Source organism: Thalassophryne amazonica, chromosome 10 (genome assembly GCF_902500255.1).
Source record: "Thalassophryne amazonica chromosome 10, fThaAma1.1, whole genome shotgun sequence".
NCBI lineage: Eukaryota > Metazoa > Chordata > Actinopteri > Batrachoidiformes > Batrachoididae > Thalassophryne > Thalassophryne amazonica.
The window spans coordinates 89,072,529-89,090,752 of NC_047112.1; the positions used below are offsets into that span (position 1 = coordinate 89,072,529).

Here is an 18,224-nt window from a genome sequence, read left to right on the forward strand (position 1 = left end):
TCTCCAATTCGCCCAGCCTGGCCTCCAAAGCTACGAATAAGCTACACTTATTACAAGTACCGTTACTGCTAAAGGAGGCCGAGGAATAACTAAACATTTCACACCCAGAGCAGAAAAGTGCGGGAGAGACAGGAGAAGCCGCCATGCTAAATCGGCTAAGAGCTAGTAGCTACGCTAAGCTAGCGGATTCCTAAAAACACGCAAAGTGAATAATGTGTAAATAATTTAGAGGTGATTCAGCAGAAGGAGTGCTTTAGTTAAGGCACGTAAAGATTACACTGGGAAACAAATCGTAATCTAGATAACTAGATCAATCTAACTGCGCAGATTAAACAGCTAACAGATACAGAAAAACACCGCTGTGCTCCGGAACAGGAAGTGATACAATACCGCAGTGAGAGCCAACCACCAGTAGAGGCAAGCAAGTAATAAAATACCTTCTTCAAAATATATTTGTCCAAATGCTTTTACAGTGGGACAAAACAAGAAACAGCACTTTGATATGTTGAGATTTCATCTCCATGTCTCAGTAACTAATTACTTACATGTAATATAGAGTATAAGGGTATTGCTGTCACAAAAAAAAATCTCATTATCTATCTATCTATCTATCTATATATATATATATATATATATATCTGCTGTGGCACCAATACACTACAGTAAGAGAACAATGCATAATTGCAGTAAGAGGTATTTAGTGTTGGAAAGGACAACACAACAATAAAAAACAACAACAAAAAAAAAACAGATGAAGACAGGATACTCAACAGACTTATACACAATTTGAGCTGAAGGAGCAGCATTAATAACAAAAAAGTTAATGGTAACAGCTATTAAAATTTGGTTTATCATCAGTGCAATGCAGACTTATGTCCCTGTATTTACTGACTAAATTAAGAAATTAGAATGTCAGAGTTTCATCCACTGATGATAGACACTTCTGTTTTTGGCATTTAGTACAGAGTGAAAGATTAATGAATCAAAAAAATATAACTTGATAGCGAAAATGATTTGTTGGTATTTGTGATGAAAATTAGCGTATTATTATTAGCCCTCTTGACCAAAGTCGTCAGTAAACTTCTTCAGCTTCTCCAAGTCCTCATCGTTGACGGTGGGTTTGGTGGTGTTCAGCGACCTCAGCATGTCTGCCTGCAGGGACAGGGTGAGCCAGGGGTCAGAATATGTCCTCATCACCGGGGTCACACATTTATAGTAACACCAAACCACAGAATCCTAAAAATAATTAAAAAAAATTAATTGTAGAATGTTGTTTCTCATGAAAAGGCAGGTCTTACCATGCACACGACTGGCTCGAACAGCTTCTCACCAGGCAGGTCCATCCACGTCATGGCTATGGCATTGGGATCGCCAGGCGAGCACGGGGTCAGGAGGTCATTCACTATTACATGGGGATCACTGCGGGATGGACCTCGTACCTGAATTAACGTGTACATACACAGACACATTTTAACATAAAGATGTGGTGAACCACAAACCCCCTCCAGATTCATTCTGGATGATTTTAATAGTGGAGCACGAGAGTTTCCACATTTTCCCCACCACATTTCACCCGTCGTATCGAGTGGTCTTAATGAAACGGTGCAGACCAACCAGCAGTGTTGGGGAAAGTAACTTTGGAAAGTTACTTCATTAGTTAATCTATACAGTTATATTTTACAGTTACTTCTTACATTTACTTCATTAGCAGCTGCGGACACCTTGTCGGCAGCTGCTGAATGTAATTAATAAAGTTACTCATAATCTAATTTGGTTATTTTTAAGATTTAGTACTCAGAAAAGTAACTATTAGTTACTTTGCTGATTAGTTACTTTTCTGATTGCTCAATCTTACGAGTAACCAAGTTAGATTACTCGTTACATTACTTATTAGTTGCAAGTTTTCTGCAGATTCTAATAAAGTAATTGCATAAAGCTGCTAATGAAGTAACTGCATAAAGCACCTGTATAAAGCAACTAAAAAAGTAACTTGTCAAAGTTACTTTCCACAACACTGCCAACCAGAGATCACTTCAGCCGGAGCCACAAATAGCTGTGATGGGTCTTCACATAAGACTTGGCTTACTAGGCCTTCAAGTGCAACAAGTTTAAAGGATATGTTGCATGGTTTTTAACATCCCAGTTAGCAAGACAACATAAAAGTAATCGTGACTGTAAGTCTCTCTGCACATATGTGCTGATAATTAGTGGTCGCTGATGTATTTTATTCCTCTCACTCTGAGCATTAGCAGGTGCATTTCTGGAAAACATCTCACTCTGCAATTCTCTGCATTTTTTGGTGTGTGACACACATTTTAGAATGATTTTGAAATGAACCTGCACTGTCTGAAAACAAAGCTTTGGAGCTGCCGTTCGAAAGTGATGGATCAGATTTACAGACAGGAAACGACACACTTCATCCCGAAACTCTTAACTTTTTTTTAACGTGTTGGATTTTGGAACCTAAAGTGTGGTGATGTGCTGTTTGTGTGGATGCTGGTTTACTGAAGCTGTGGACATGGACATGGGGACATCTCCATGATGCTGTTTTTAACAGACTGCCAGGACACAGAGATGGATTTGTTACACTGGAAAAAGTCTGAATACATTACTTCCAGGAGTTAATGGATTTAATGTACCACAATCACAAGAGAACTAAAGGCGAAGCTGCAGCCGACGATTGCGCATGCGTGCATCCATGTGCTTCTTTGATCATGTGGAGTTTACATTTGGAAATCAATCTATAACAGGGTGAGTCTGGCATGTTCAGGATTTTCCCACTTTTGTGTTTTTTTTAATCAGTGGAGCTGACAAGCTTCTTTTTTACTTTGAGAGAATGTGAATTTTGAGCTAGAATGTGTGTGTGTTTGTGTGTGCACTGTTCAGTACGCACTGTTTCAACTCGATCCTCTCAGCTGCATGAATGAGTTTTTCCCTGGCAGATGTATTTTATTTTTAGATTTTATTGATAATAACACTCGTAATTAATCATGCACAAAGCTGAGCCTCGAGCAGAGATTGTTCTTGACAGGCTGCATTTATGACTCACGGCCACAGGTGCACGAAACCTTCTCAGGGCTGCAGCTTTTGCCATGACAGCATCAAAATGAACAGTTATTTAAAAATGAGTCATCATAACACGACATCACACTTTAGAATTAATCTGTGCCTCAGTTCTTAATGTTAACAGCTCCATTCCATTGAAACGCACGCTGAGACATTTCTAATACGAGGTCTGTTAGAAAAGTATCGTACCTTTTTATTTTTTTCAAAAACCTGATGGATTTGAATCACGTGTGCTTGCATGAGCCAACCTTGAACCTTCATGTGCATGCGTGATTTTTTTTTTTCACGCCTGTCGGTTGCATCATTTGCTTGTAAGCAGCCTTTGTGTGAGGATGGGTGGAGTCTCTCGTCGGATTTTCTTTGCAAGGAAATGGCGGAACGACTGGAGCAGCACGACTGCATCAAATTTTTGAAGAAACTGGGTGACAGCCAGGTGGAAACCATTCGGATTATTCAGATGGCTTTCGGTGACGATCCTCTGGGCATCACACAGATTAAGGAGCGGTACAACTGGTTTAAAGTTGGCCGCACAACGGTGGAAAGCGCGCCACGCTCCGGGCGGCATCAACACGCTGAAACGACTGGATCATTTCCAAAGTGAAGGCTGTGATGATGTCGGACCATCGTGTGACTATCAGAGAAAGAAACTGCGTTAGAGGTGGACATCAGTACTTTTTCGGCACATTCCACTGTGAAAGAAGATTTTGCCATGAAAAGAGAGGCGGCGAAATTCATCGGCACAAATCTGAACGCACAGCAGAAGCCCCTCCGTGTTGAAGCCTCACAGGACATGTTGGGACATGTCCAGCTTCCACCATTCGGAAGATTCAGACGGTTTTCAGTGGCTTTTCAGTCGTGTGACTATCCGAGAAATTGTGGACGAGCTGGACGTCAGGGCATGTCCTGTGAGGCTTCAACACGGAGGCGCTTCTGCTGCGCGTTCAGCTTTGTGCCGATGAATTTCGCCGCCGCTCTTTTTTGCAAGCACACATGATTCAAATCCATCAGGTTTTTGAAAAAAATAAAAAGGTCTGATACTTTTCTAACAGACCTCGTAGCTACGTCACCTGTCGGAAAGTCACGAGTACTTTGTTTTCAGAAGTCTCCATAGCTGTTTGCTGCAAATGCCCTATACTTTGAAACCGACCATGGAAGTGCACAAAGTAATCCTGGTGGATCATCGGATGGTCACGAACAGCCTAAATCTAAATTGTTATGATTTTGTTGCGACATGTCCTTTAATCAAATACATTTTAATGGATTTCTCTTCATACATTTTAATGGATTTCCCTCGGTGGGCCTTCTGTGAAAGGCCCACTGACACAGTGGACGACCCCTGCCTGTGGCGCTGACGCCTGTGCAGCTACACCCATGAGTGCAAATGAAAGTCAACTACAGCAGTTGCAAAACTGACTATGCTCGTGGACTGAATCCGAAGACCCAATCCCCCCCCCCCCTCCCCACCAAACACCTCTGTCGATGGGACTTGTAACTCCATAGGCTTTTTTTAGGCCTCTCTCCATCTGAAATGCTGAGGACCCAAAAGCACAAGTGTCACTGCCAAAATAAATCTCTCTCTCGACAAGTTCAGCACTTTCACTGCATACAGATACACTTGGGACAGCTGAGTCATGGAAAGCTTAAATCTTCATCTGGGACACAGTTAATAACTTCTTGGGCATGAAGCCAGATTTCAATTTGACTGTGAATGGTGAATCACCTCTGATTAGAGGATCAACCAGCAGAACCCTGGCACTGCAGATGGTTAACATCCCAGCAGGAGGATAAACCTTATACAACTGCTGTGATGTGTGTACCATAGTGCTTTGATTCCTCTGTAAATAGACTGAGAATCACTAGATCAAGCTGGTGAGTCACCTACTCACACCACAAAAGGGCAGGGTAACTATAACAAGAAGAAGATAAGTCCTATATAGGCCATGAAGCCCACTGGTACCCGTACTGATGTCTGGAATCGTGAAGTGGATGAGAGTCTACAACAACCCCGGACGGGATGACAGTCTGACTCAGGTTACTTCCCCAGCATCTCATCCACATACACAGACGGGTAGCATTATCATGAATCATCCCAGGTCTGCTCCTTATCCACTAAACTACCTGCTCTACTGCAACCATAAGAACATAAAAATAACAATTACAGGCTTACCTTTTTGAAGTGAGTGGCTGATTGAACTTTTCTGACAGGCTGCATGAGGGCATCCCTGACGACAATGCTGATGTCCGCCCCAGAGTAACCTTCTGTCTTTTTGCCCAAAGTAATGAAATCTGCCTCTGTAAGGTTATTGGGGGTGGAGCCCAGATGCAACTTGAACATGTAAGAGCGGGCATGCTCCTCAGGTAAAGGAATATATATTCGTTTCTCGAACCTAGGATGAAGACAAATAATTTAGTGAGCTATGAATGATTTTGGACCCAGATTTTTTTTCTTCTCAAGTTTCCTTCAAATTAAAAACAAATGACTGAAGGATATCACATGGCAATCAGAAACTGGAGATGGTGGCAGAGAAGAGTGCAGCCAGACAACACTGGACTATGATTGGAGGATGACATTGGAGTTGGAGAGAGAGAGAGAGAGAGAGAGAGATATGAGCCAAAGATCAGATGGTGGAAGCTGAACGAAGAAGGCTGTTGCATGAAATTCAGGAAGTGGCACAGGCATTGGATGGAGGTGCAGTAACTTTAGACAGCTACTGCAGAAGTGGTGAGGGACACTGCTAGGATGGTCCTGGGTGTGACATCTGGACAGAGGAAGGAAGACAAGGACACCTGGTGGTGGATTAAAGATGCTCAGGAAAGTATAATTAGAAAGAGGTTGTTGAAAAAGAATTGGGATAGTCAGAGAGATGATAAAAGTATGCAGGAGTACAAGGAGATGCGGCATAAAGTGAACAAAGAATTTAAGAAAAAGGCATATAGCAAACTACATGAGGCTGAACACAAGGGAATAAGAAAAGACTTTACACCCATTTTGGCATCTCTTCACTGGCTTCCTGTCCCTGTGAGATCAGATTTTAAGGTTCTGTTACTAACCTATGAAATTAAACACAGACTGGCACCTCCCTACTTAGCTGACCTACTTAAACCCTACGTACCGGCCCAGGCTCTGCATTCTTAGGGTGCAGGACTACTTTGTGTCCCTAGTGTGAATAAAAAGTCTGCAGTCACAGAGCTTTCTCTTATCATGCACCTGCTTTGTGGAATGATCTCCCTGCGCCAATAAACCAGTCAGATTCTGTAGAGACTTTCAAGTCCAGACTTAAGACACACTTATTTTCCCTTTCATATGGCTAGCATACTGGCATAGTATGTAACTATGTTTTTTACCCTTTTAACTTCATTTATTAGTAAAGAGAGCGGACCGCAGCCTCAACTTTATCTAAAGTCTGGGTCTTTTAGTGAAGCTTAGGATTCGTGGCCGGTGATCACCTTAATATTTCTTCTGTTGTTATTGTTGCTAAATTCTTACAAATTATACTGTATTTGTTGTTTTTTCTGATTTCTGTTTTTTCTCTCTGATTGAGGTGAGGCTTCATCCAGAGGAGTGGTGTGTTTTTCTGCAAGCCTCCTGTCCTGTGCACCAGCATGGATGCCCAAAATTTTCTGTACATTAGGTTTTGTCATTTGTGTCTGTAGCATGGTCAAAGCTGTTGGTCACCCCTTTGAGTCTGGTCTGCTTAAGGTTTCTTCCTCAAATCATCAGAGGGAGTTTTTTCTTACCACTGTCGCCTGTGTGCTTGCTCTAGGGGTTGGTAAGGTTAGACCTTACTTGTGTGAAGCACCTTGAGGCAACTTTTTTGTGATCTGGTGCTATATAAATGAAAATAAATTGAAAATTGAAATTGTTATGAGAGATTGCAGTGGAGTTTCTGACCAGATTGCTCATACAATTATGAAAAGTGAGAGGATGTGCATGTGTACTAGTAACAGTTTTTAAGAAAAAGGGTGATGTGTAGAGATGCAGTAACTAGAGGCATAAAGCTGTTCAGATATAGAATGAAGTTATGGGAAAGAGTAGTGGAATCTAGGGTCCAAAAGAGTGAAGCTCTGTGATCAGCAATTTGATTTTATGCTGAAAAAGAGCACTACAGATGTACTGTTTGCTCTGAGTGCTGATGAAGAACTATATAGAAGGCCAGAAGGAGTTGCACTGTGTGATTGTGGATTTAGAGAAAGCTTATGACAGGGTGCAAAGAGAAGAGTTATTGTATTGTATGAAGACGTCTGGAGGGGCACAGAAGCATGTGAGGATGGTGCAGGATATGTACAAGGATAGTGTGACAGCAGTGAGCTGCTCAATTGGAATGACAGATGCATTCAAGGTGGAGGTGGGATTACATCAATGATCGGATCAAACAGGAGTCTCCATGGACTATGATGTTTGCAGATGACATGATTTGTAGTGAGAGTAGAGAGCAGGGTGAGATGAGCCTGGAGATGTGGAGATACAGTCAAGAGAGAAGAGGAATGAAAGTTAGAAGAAGCAAGACTGAATACATGTGTGAATTAGAGGCAGCCTGGTAGTGCAGTTACAAGGAGAAAAGGTGGTGAAGGTAGATGAGTTTAAATATTTGGGGTCAACTGTCCAAAGTAAGGAACAATATGGTAAAGAGGTGAAGAAAAGAGTACAGGCAGGGTGGAGTGAGTGGAGAAAGGTGGGGTAATTTGCAACAAAAGGATATTTGCAAGAGTGAAGTTTAAAGATAGTAGTGAGATCAGTTATGTTGTGTGCCTTAGAAGCGGTGGTACTAATAAAAAGACAGGAGGCAGAGTTGAAGATGCTGTGATTTTCTCTGGGAGTAACTACGGACAGGTTTAGGAATGAGCATATCAGAGGGGCAGCACAGTTTGGAGACAAAGTCAGAGAGGCGAGACCGAGATGGTCTGGACATGTGCAGAGGAGGGACCCAGGGTACATAGGGAGACGGATGCTGAGGATGGAGTCACCAGGCAGGAAGAGAAGAGGGAGGACAAAGAGGAGGTTTATGGATGTTGTGTGGGAGGAACATGCAGAGAACAGGGTGAGATGGAGCTGGATGATCTGCTGTGGCGAACCCTTATGGGAGCAATTGAAAAAAGCAGTTCTGTTTAGCTAATCAGTGTTTGAAAGTAAAACATTCTGTGATATTACACCATTGGACGATTCCAACACAACTGAACCAACCTTCTCCTGATGGCAGAGTCTAAGGTCCACGGTATATTTGTGGCTCCCAGAACCAGGATTCCATCATTGTTACTTCCAACACCTGAAAGGAGATTGTAGATGTTTATAGTGCAGAGTAACACACTGACATTCAGATTAGACTTCATTGTTTTCCTAACACACCTTGCATCTGCACAAGGAACTCTGTCTTAATTCTACGTGCTGCTTCACTCTCATTCTCACTCCGGGACCCACAGAGGGAGTCGATCTCATCGATGAAAATGATTGATGGCTTGTGTTCTCGAGCTAAACTAAACAGGTTCTTCACCAATCTTGAGACATGAACGGAGAAAAAAAAAGATTTTACACATCACTTTCTCTTATTCTTCATTTCATGTACTGAACAAGTGTCTCACTTTTCACTTTCTCCCAACCACTTGGACACAAGATCAGAAGAAGAGATGGAGAAGAAGGTGGAGTTGTTGGCTTCAGTGGCAACTGCCTTGGCTAAGTAAGATTTCCCAGTTCCCGGAGGGCCAAAGAGAAGGATCCCTCGCCAAGGAATGCGCTTCCCTGCACAAATAGATATGTTATACTTAAATATTTTTCCACATCTATTGTTTTATTAGAAATTTAAAGGCATGCTAGCTAGGTCTTGGTGTTCACACCTGTAAACAGATGAGGGAATTTGATGGGCAAGATGACAGCTTCTTTTAAGGCCTCTTTTGCACCTTCAAGTCCAGCTACATCGTCCCACTTGATGTTTGGCTTTTCCATGACGATGGCACCTAAACAAGATAAACCTTTTATAGACTGAAGTTTTATTACCGCTTTAAAAAGGTAATCTGCCTTTGTTTATCTCTTTCTTTGTTAGCAGGAGAAGGTATCAAAAAGGTATTAACAAATTCCAAAGCAATCTTATGGAGGACAAAGCCTTTGGTACAAATGAAGGAAGCATTACTAGATTATTTAGACAGACCCAAGTTCCACCTATCATTTCTGTAAACTTGATCATTCCAGTTAAGGGTCATGGGGAACGTGGAGCCTATCGCCACATTCAAGACCGAGTGTTGAGGTACACCCTGGACAGGCCACCAGTCTATCACAAGCCCATAACATACATACAACGTATTCATACTCTCACTCACACCTACACCCAATTTAGAGTCACCAATTCACCTAACCGACATGTCTTTGGAAATGGGAGGAAGCCGGACCACCCGGCAGGAACCCACACGAACAAGGGGAGAACATGCAAATTCCACACAGAAAGGAACATGTCAAATATGAACATAGAACCTTCTGCTGTTAAGATTTCCTTTTAAAATAATGCAATGACCTCCCAGCATTGATTAGCTACTGCTTGACAACAAGGCTTGTAAAGAAAGGAAGAGCTCATAGGAATGTTTAATTGACTAAATGTCACATCTGACTCAAATAGCTTGTTAAAAATGAGAATTAAAAAAAATCATTCCATAATAACACATAAGTCATTCTTTAATAGTAGTAACATACTATAACAACATCTATAGGTGGCCCTGTGACAGACTGGCGTCCTGTCCAGAGTGTATCTCGACTCATGCCTTATGACTGCTGGGATACGCCCCAGCCTCCCGTCCCTGTGACCCAATCTCGGATAAGCACTTGAAGATGTACAACCCCTGGCAATAATTGTGGAATCACCGGCCTCGGAGGATGTTCATTCAGTTGTTTAATTTTGTAGAAAAAAAGCAGATCACAGACATGACACAAAACTAAAGTCATTTCAAATGGCAACTTTCTGGCTTTAAGAAACACTATAAGAAATCAGGAAAAATAATTGTGGCAGTCAGTAACGGTTACTTTTTTAGACCAAGCAGAGGGAAAAAAATATGGACTCACTCAATTCTGAGGAATAAATTATGGAATCGCCCTGTAAATTTTCATCCCCAAAACTAACACCTGCATCAAATCAGATCTGCTCGTTAGTCTGCATCTAAAAAGGAGTGATCACACCTTGGAGAGCTGTTGCACCAAGTGGACTGACATGAATCATGGCTCCAACACGGGAGATGTCAATTGAAACAAAGGAGAGGATTACCAAACAAAAGAGGGTAAATCATCACGCAATGTTGCAAAAGATGTTGGTTGTTCACAGTCAGCTGTGTCTAAACTCTGGACCAAATACAAACAACATGGGAAGGTTGTTAAAGGCAAACATACTGGTAGACCAAGGAAGACATCAAAGCGTCAAGACAGAAAACTAAAAGCAATATGTCTCAAAAATCCAAAATGCACAACAAAACAAATGAGGAACGAATAGGAGGAAACTGGAGTCAACGTCTGTGACCGAACTGTAAGAAACCACCTAAAGGAAATGGGATTTACATACAGAAAAGCTAAACGAAAGCCATCATTAACACCTAAACAGAAAAAAACAAGGTTACAATGGGCTAAGGAAAAGCAATCGTGGACTGTGGATGACTGGATGAAAGTCATATTCAGTGATGTAATCTCGAATCTGCATTGGGCAAGGTGATCATGCTGGAACTTTTGTTTGGTGCCGTTCCAAAGAGATTTTTAAGATGACTGCCTGAAGAGAACATGTAAATTTCCACAGTCATTGATGATATGGGGCTGCATGTCAGGTAAAGGCACTGGGGAGATGGCTGTCATTACATCATCAATAAATGCACAAATTTACGTTGATATTTTGGACACTTTTCTTAGCCCATCAATTGAAAGGATGTTTGGGGATGATGAAATCATTTTTTCAAGATGATAACGCATCTTGCCATAGAGCAAAAACTGTGAAAACATTCCTTGCAAAAAGACATATAGGGTCAATGTCATGGCCTGCAAATAGTCCAGATCTTAATCCAACTGAAAATCTTTGGTGGAAGTTGAAGAAAATGGTCCATGACAAGGCTCCAACCTGCAAAGCTGATCTGGCAACAGCAATCAGAGAAAGTTGGAGCCAGATTGATGAAGAGTACTGTTTGTCACTCATTAAGTCCATGCCTCAGAGACTGCAAGCTGTTATAAAAGCCAGAGGTGGTGCAACAAAATACTAGTGATGTGTTGGAGCGTTCTTTTGTTTTTCATGATTCCATAATTTTTTCTTCAGAATTGAGTGATTACATATTTTTTTCCCTCTGCTTGGTCTAAAAAAGTAACCGTTACTGACTGCCACAATTTTTTTTTCTTGATTTCTTATAGTGTTTCTTAAAGCCAGAAAGTTGCCATTTGAAATTACTTTAGTTTTGTGTCATGTCTGTGATCTGCTTTTTTTCTGCAAAATTAAAAAACTGAATGAACATCCTCCGAGGCCGGTGATTCCATAATTTTTGCCAGGGGTTGTATGTATATACTATAATAACAGAATACTCATTATTTCAATTAATTTTTACAATACTGCCACATCAACACTGAGTTTGGGTAATTTTAAAAGGTGTACAAGCTTTCATATTTTTTAATTTTTTAGATTTAGCCTACATCATAAAACGAATTTTCTGAGGCTCCACTGTACTTTTATTTACTAGCCTTTAAATAGGGGCCTCATACACATGAACAAAAATATAAATGCAACACTTTTGTTTTTGTTCCCATTTGTCATGAGTTGAGCTCAAAGATCTAAAACATTTTCTATGTACACAAAATATCCATTTCTCTCAAATATTGTTGACAAATCTGTCTAAATCGGCGTTAGTGAGCACTTTTCCTTTGCCAAGATAATCCATCCCACCTCAGAGGTGTGGCATATCAAGATGCTGATTAAACAGCATGATTATTGCACAGGTGTGCTGATAAATATGTACGCTGCATTAAAATAAGCTGTAACTTTACAATACTTGTCAAAAATAAACCAACATTATAATGCTTGGATTTCAGTAGAAACTAAATTTTGTCAAGTTTTGTGAGATTTGAAAGGCTGTATAGCTTTAATAATTTCTATTAATAACTTAAAAACAAAATCACATTAAAATAAAAAGGACAACATTGGTGTCTTAGAATGCTACAAAATGTCTGGTTATAAGCAGCCATTAGGTTGGTTGGTGGTGAACGTGTGTTAATGAGAGCAGCTGGACTTCAAGGATGTGAAAGTGTGCTTCACCTGAGAGTTGATTTTGAAACTTCTTCTTTTCTGTGTCATCACTTTCATCACTTTCATTACTGAAGCAAAACAGCAATTGCACAAAATTTATTTAACACTTATGTGGAAGCATTCTAAGATATAAATATCACCCCTTTGACCAAAAACCTTCAGAACACAGAAAAAAAAACATCCCTAATTGCACTGAATTTAAAATGGAGCAGAAGGAAGTTTCTATAGTTGCACCATTCTCACCCTTTGTCAGACTGGGACTCTTTCACAGGTTTGGCTGGAGCCTTCTTCCCCCTCTTCCGTAGATACTCCTTCAGTTGTTCAGCTCTTTCCAGGTAGTCTGCACACTTGGCTCTGATGGATTCTTTGGAACGTTCTCCTTGTGCCTCATCTACAAGTTGGGCACACACGCAATTTAGAAAAATCAAATCGCATAAAAGCTTCTGAAATCACACAGAGGCACCACAACCAATATTCCTCACACTTAATAACGTGGAGGAAATAGTTCACTGCGTGCTGGTACAATTGAAGTGCCTCTTCATAGTTTTTGGCTTTGTCCTCCTCAGCAGCTTTGCTGGCAAGATCTATAGCTTTCTGTAAACAGAGAGGGAAAGAAAAACACGAGTTCATGTGTAAGATGAGGAGGTGAAGCTATTGAATGATGCTGCCATTTCTCACATTTTCATGCGTTTTGTATTTCAGTTTTTGTATCTGCCCACTGATCATCTTAAGTGATGGTTAGAGACAACAAGAGCCTTTCTGCAGGATTGTGTGAAGGTGTGACCATGTTTTTGCTTTCATATGTAACTGCAGTGAAACAATCCATCCATCCTTTTTGAAAACCCATTTACTCCAGTTAAGGGCAACTTGGGGCGGCTAAATGTAAACACAGTACATCCGTGTAAGCAAGTTTTTAATTTTAAATTAAAAAAAAAAATGCTTGAATAAGGTTGAAAAATCACTAAGGGCCCTTGGACAAGGTCCTTAATCCCCTAGTTGCTCCCGGTGTGTACACTCTAAAAAGTAATTCAGTGGCTTTGTATGTATCACAGTAAGAAACAGCTATACTGGCTTCATAAAATCTATTAAACTGATTGACTGAGTTGGATATACCAAATTAAATGCCTAAAAATATAACAGTTAATTTGTAAAACGCTTTGAGCATCTGATGCAGATGGAAAAGCGCTATATAAATGCAGTCCATTTAGCATTTAACTATTCGATTAACTGATCAAAAAGATTTAAAAAATGTATTCCAAAGCACTCTGGAGCAGGTTTTCATCCAGAATGTCTCCCCTTAGTAAAAAGAAGTTTATTCAAGTGTACTATGAGTATACTTATTTATTTATTTATTTTTTACTAAAATTGAGGAAGTATACTTGAAGGTGACTTTTTATAAACTGTATTTTATATACTTAAGAATAGTATAGTAAAGTATACTTGGCTTATACTGAAAAGTATAAAGTCTAAGTACATGAGTACAGTCTAAGAGATGAGCTCCCTCCCCTGAGGTGACAGCTGCTTCAGCCTATTATACTCTGGGGGCGGTTCTATATGCAAACGTTCCTGGAGTAACACAGGATTTGCCTGGATAAATCCAGCGGTACACAGGGCATTATCGGCGGCAGCAGAACGCCGCCATTCTCACGCGCGTCTTAACCTGCGATTGTAAAGGATAGAACTGGGTATTAACCCCCGTTGCCTGACGTGTGCCGGATGCTACGGCGTCAAAACGCCGCTTTAGTCGGCGGATTTAGCGGCGTTTTATCCGCGCATTTGCGGCTAGTATGGCGCTTAAAACGCCGACGAAATGCTCCGCCCCTTTCCACCGCGAAAACAGCCGGAACTACCGCGAACTTCGGTCTACGTACTGCCCGCCGACAAAACCGTCTATGTGTAACCTGGGCTTTACACTTATACTTTAATACTAAAACTTATACTTTATTCTGCCACAAAGTACTAACAAGATATACTAAGACAAGTCATTGACTCAAGTAACTGAAAAGAAGTCATAAAAGTATAGATTTTTTTTTCTATGTAGTGATTTATTTTTGGTTCCAAAGGTTTGCACTTTTCTTTTACCTTTTTGACAAGGAAGGACTTTAGTTCTCAGTTGAAGACGCCGTGTTTACATTTTTACAAATAAGGACTTGATCTTGGAGAGACCATTATGTTTACATTTTACATGCACTTTTTCCTTTAATTTTCTCAAACAAGGAAGAACTTGATTTCATAGGTCTTTGTTTTTGAAATGTTTGAAAATATATCAAACTTGTTTTCAACATTCTGTCTTGTGATTTTTTTAAATGCATCACACTCTTGTGTACATACAGTATGAGTAAACTTTAAGAATACTTTAAGGAGTATATTTTCAGTATATAAATACTAAGTTACAAGTAATATGCCAAGCAAAATTAAAGTATAAAAAGTACAATAGTGAAATAACCAATGTGTATAACAGTATACTTTAAGTATACGATAATAAACTAAAAATAGGGACTGAAAGTATACAACTAGTACAATGGCAGTATATCGATAAGTGCACTTGTGGTATACTTTAAGCATAAGAGAGGGATATATCAAGTACATTGATAAGTGTACGTGTGGTATACTTTAAGCATACAAGAGGGATATACCAAGTACACTGATAGTATATAGATGAGTGTACTTGTTGTATACTTTAAAGAGTACTTTTGCAAACTTAAAATTAACTTTAAAATATACTTTTATGAACTTGAAATGTTCCAATTTAGTCCAAAAAAGTATTAAATTTGTGTACTTTCTAGTATACTAACAGTACACGGTCTGTAGTATACTTGCTATACTTATACTGAAGCATACTTAATAAAATGAACTTTAAGTATACTACTTTTTGCTAAGGGTCTGTACATTGCTGCATTCATCTTCCCCTCCATCCTGACTAGTCTCCCAGTTCCTGCTGCTGAAAAACATCCCCACAGCATGATGCTGCCACCACCATGCTTCACTGTAGGGATGGTGCCTGGTTTCCTCCAAACATGACACCTGGCATTCACACCAAAGAGTTCAATCTTTGTCTCATCAGACCAGAAACTTGTTTCTCATGGTGTGAGAGTCCTTCAGGTGCCTTTTGGCAAACTCCAGGTGGGCTGCCATGTGCCTTTTACTAAGGAGTGGCTTCCGCTTGCCCAATCCACCATACAGGCCTGATTGGTGGATTGCTGCAGAGATGGATGTCCTTCTGGAAAGTTCTCTCTCCACAGAGGAATGCTGGAGCTGACAGAGTGACCATGGGTTCTTAGCCCCCTCCCTGACTAAGGCCCTTCTCCCCTGATTGCTCAGTTTAGATGTGTGGTCAGCTCTAGGGAGAGTCCTGGTGGATCTGAACTTCTTTCATTTACGGATGATGGAGGCCACTGTGCTCATTAAAACCTTCAAAGCAGCAGAAATGTTTCTGTACCCTTCCCCAGATATGTGCCTCAAGACAATCCTGTCTCAGAGGTCTACAGACAAATCCTTTGACTTCATGCTTGGTTTGTGCTCTGACATGCACTGTTAACTGTGGAACCTTATATGCAGACAGGTGTGTGCCGATGTACCCAAGCTCAACTTTGGGCTTCATGGCAAAGGGTGTGAATACTTACATACATGTGATTTCTTGCTTTTTTTTTTTTTTTTTTTTTTTACTTTTAATAAATTAGCAAAAATTAAAAAAAAGAAAAAAAGAAAGCAAAACAAAAACAACTTTTTTCACATTCTCATTATGGGGTAGCTATTGTGTGTAGATTTTTGAGGGCAGAAAAAAAAATGAATTTCATCTATTTTCAAATAAGGCTGTAATGTGGAAGAAGTGAAGCACTGTAAATAGTTTCTGGTACACCATATACGAGTATTCTACCCTCTTAGGTGGCTACAATAATATGGAACTGAATTTCTTACCAGATTCCAACTCTAGGACATCCCAACTTCAAAAGAAATCCACCATGAAAATGCCCAAGTTAGGAAAGTTATGCGTAATTTGTTTTGAAAGGATGTTGCAATTTGATACTGTAGAGTTTTGTGTGTGTTTATATATATATATATATATATATATATAAACACACACGGCTCCCTCAGAGCCAAGTGTGTAGGGGGAGGTTATGGCCTGGTGGTCCTGGGTTCAAACCCCGGTCTAGGTGGAAAATCATTCGGGGCCTTTGGGCAAGGTCCTTAATCCCCAAGTTATTCCCAGTGTGTAGTGAGTTCCTTGCATAGCAGCACCCTGACATCGCTGTTTGTGTGTGTGTGTGTGTGTGTGTGTGTGTGTGAGTGAGTGATTGGGAGGCATCAATGTAAAGTTTTTGAGCTAATGCAGTCCATTTATCATCTATACATACACACAAACACATATAAAGAAATCTGGCTGTAACAGCACATTTGTCTAATAATTTATGGGAACTGAAAAAGGAGGGATTTATTATTATTATTATTCTTTTATTGACACTTCTTGCCAGGCCATTAGTCAAAATGAGAACTGGAGAATTTGGCTGAGATGTATTAACTCACTCACTAGTCTACATTTTGCTGTGTAAACCCAACAACGGAATTATGACAAATCTGTATTTATTGTTCGTTGAAATTACTAGAAAAACTATCATTATTTTATGTTGGTCTAGTTTATCTAACTATTATTAGGTAAATAAAAATGAAATACTCCCACTTAAACTGGTGTGTAGGATAAAATATGAATATATTATTTAATACGACAGCTGAAAGTGAATTTAAAGACATGTCAAATAAATCGGAGTGTCTGTCACCATCCAAACTCACCTGTAAATTTCCGCCCGCCATTCGTTATTATTTTAAAAATTACCTTCAAATTTAAACAGCTACAACTTCAGATAAGAGTTAAACTATGCATATGCAATTTTCCCCCAGCTGTCACTGTAAATGACTCTTGATATTAATCGAACTTCAAACACAAAACATCCCAATTTTTTTTACTTCCGCCTCAAGTAGAACCTTCACTTCCGCGATGGTCACGTGACAATTGTTGTCACGTTGAACGCAAAATGTACTTGAATACACGTGTGGTTTAGAACACAATCATTCACAAAATGTACATAATTAAAACTTATGACTCCACTTAACAGAAACAGTTCAGAACGAAGATAACCGCAATACAGGTTTAAAACCACAGTACAAGATCAAATACTGACCTCTAGCGACCGTAGCTCATTATTACAATATTTATTTATTCATCCTCATACCTGTTACAAGATTTTTGACTATAACTTTAGAAATCAGACTTTCTGTAATATGTGCCAAGTCTACTTTCACAAGGTTAAGTCAAATTACAGAACCTCAAATCAAACAAACAAGCACAACGTTACTTCATCATTAACAAATTTAAATTTTATTACATAAACTTCAACAAAAGTGCAAATTATTAACAAAACATATGCAGATCAGTGTAAAAGAGATAATGCATATGGCAAACAAATGCATTTTGGTTGTAACATTGAGTTTACAGTTTTATGCAAACATCTTCACACTCCTGCACAAATTATGACATATTTTTGACAAAATCAAACATCAGAGTTCTTTATTTATTTATTTTTTGCTCTTGAATCTCAAAGTGAAAATGCATCTCGACATTTTCTCAAATACACAGTGTGCCACGCTCTCTCCGTTTCTTCCCAAATATAGTGCAGCAGCAGATAGGCAAAATGATTGTGCATTTTTGTGACGAAAGCATAAAATTTGGCACACACATTCTAAATTAACTAATGCTCATTTTCAGATACGGAGGCATCCTGGAGCTGACCTATGATGGCCTACAGGGTCAATGAGAAATTACACAGGGGTCAAAATTTATTATTTGTCTGATCATAAAAATTCCAAAAAGGTATAGTTTGGACTATCCTTGACTAAATGTTATGGAGTTATGGGGTA

At 39.7% G+C, this 18,224-nt stretch overlaps 1 protein-coding gene across 1 annotated transcript; it reads right to left on the minus strand.

Moving 5' to 3' along the window:
• Positions 1-719: 719 nt before the first annotated feature.
• On the minus strand, positions 720-17,315 carry LOC117519149 (vacuolar protein sorting-associated protein 4B-like). The gene is made up of 11 exons (XM_034180459.1): positions 17,100-17,315; positions 12,794-12,905; positions 12,555-12,702; positions 12,321-12,379; positions 8,896-9,015; positions 8,644-8,800; positions 8,411-8,559; positions 8,249-8,330; positions 5,234-5,453; positions 1,299-1,439; positions 720-1,152 (listed from the first exon to the last, which is right to left on the minus strand). The coding sequence occupies exons 1-11, from the start codon at positions 17,118-17,120 to the stop codon at positions 1,051-1,053; spliced, it is 1,311 nt and encodes a 436-aa protein (XP_034036350.1). The 5' UTR covers positions 17,121-17,315; the 3' UTR covers positions 720-1,050.
• Positions 17,316-18,224: the final 909 nt, after the last annotated feature.

Bases quoted from the DNA above. Each gene is read 5' to 3' on its own strand.
- LOC117519149 (XM_034180459.1), bottom strand. From the start codon at position 17,120: ATGGCGGGCGGAAATTTACAG. The intron at 12,703-12,793 runs GTGAGGAATATT...CCCAACTTGTAG, and splicing joins TTTCCTCCACGTTATTAAGT to ATGAGGCACAAGGAGAACGT. The intron at 12,380-12,554 runs GTGAGAATGGTG...GTTTTGCTTCAG, and splicing joins GAGTCCCAGTCTGACAAAGG to TAATGAAAGTGATGAAAGTG.